At 50.3% G+C, this 775-nt stretch overlaps 1 protein-coding gene across 1 annotated transcript; it reads right to left on the reverse strand.

The window, feature by feature from the left end:
- Positions 1–247: 247 nt before the first annotated feature.
- Positions 248–709, reverse strand: LOC104412812 (uncharacterized histidine-rich protein DDB_G0274557-like; the record flags this gene model as incomplete). Its single annotated transcript, XM_010023633.1, has 1 exon — positions 248–709. A coding segment is annotated over one exon (462 nt), but the record flags the coding sequence as incomplete, so codon positions are not given.
- Positions 710–775: the final 66 nt, after the last annotated feature.

Raw genomic sequence — 775 nt, forward strand, 5'->3', positions numbered from 1 at the left:
GGCCGGGTCATAGTGCCCAAAGTCTTAGTTGTGCATCACTTTGAAATCACTGTTCCCAACTAAACACCAAATGCTGCTACCACATAAAAGCAGTTATTTCTTTGGCTGTCTAGTCCTGCCTCTCAGTCTGGCCTCTCACAGCCACCAAACCTGTCTGGTATGTGCCCAGTGCCATCTACACTGCTCAGCTGGCCCCTGTGCATGGGTCTGTACCTAGCCTGGTGTCTATCCACTACTGAAATCTTACCTATGGGGGTATGTATAGGAGTACCTATGGGGGTATCTATAGGGGTACCTATACGGGTACCTATAGGGGTACCTATGGGGGTACCTATGGCGGTACCTATAGGGGTACCTATGGGGGTACCTATGGCGGTACCTATAGGGGTACCTATGGGGGTACCTATGGCGGTACCTATAGGGGTACCTATAGCGGTACCTATGGCGGTACCTATGGCGGTACCTATAGGGGTACCTATGGGGGTACCTATATGGGTACCTATATGGGTACCTATGGCGGTATCTAGGGGGGTACCTATATGGGTACCTATAGTGGTACCTGTAGGGGTACCTATAGGGATACCTATAACGGTACCTATGGCGGTACCTATGGACGTACCTATAGCTGTACCTATGGCTATATGGGTACCTATGGCGGTATCTAGGGGGGTACCTATATGGGTACCTATAGTGGTACCTGTAGGGGTACCTATAGGGATACCTATAACGGTACCTATGGCGGTACCTATGGACGTACCTATAGCTGTACCTATGG

Source organism: Nestor notabilis, unplaced genomic scaffold (assembly GCF_000696875.1).
Source record: "Nestor notabilis isolate BGI_N333 unplaced genomic scaffold, ASM69687v1 scaffold16571, whole genome shotgun sequence".
Taxonomy (NCBI): Eukaryota; Metazoa; Chordata; class Aves; order Psittaciformes; family Psittacidae; genus Nestor; species Nestor notabilis.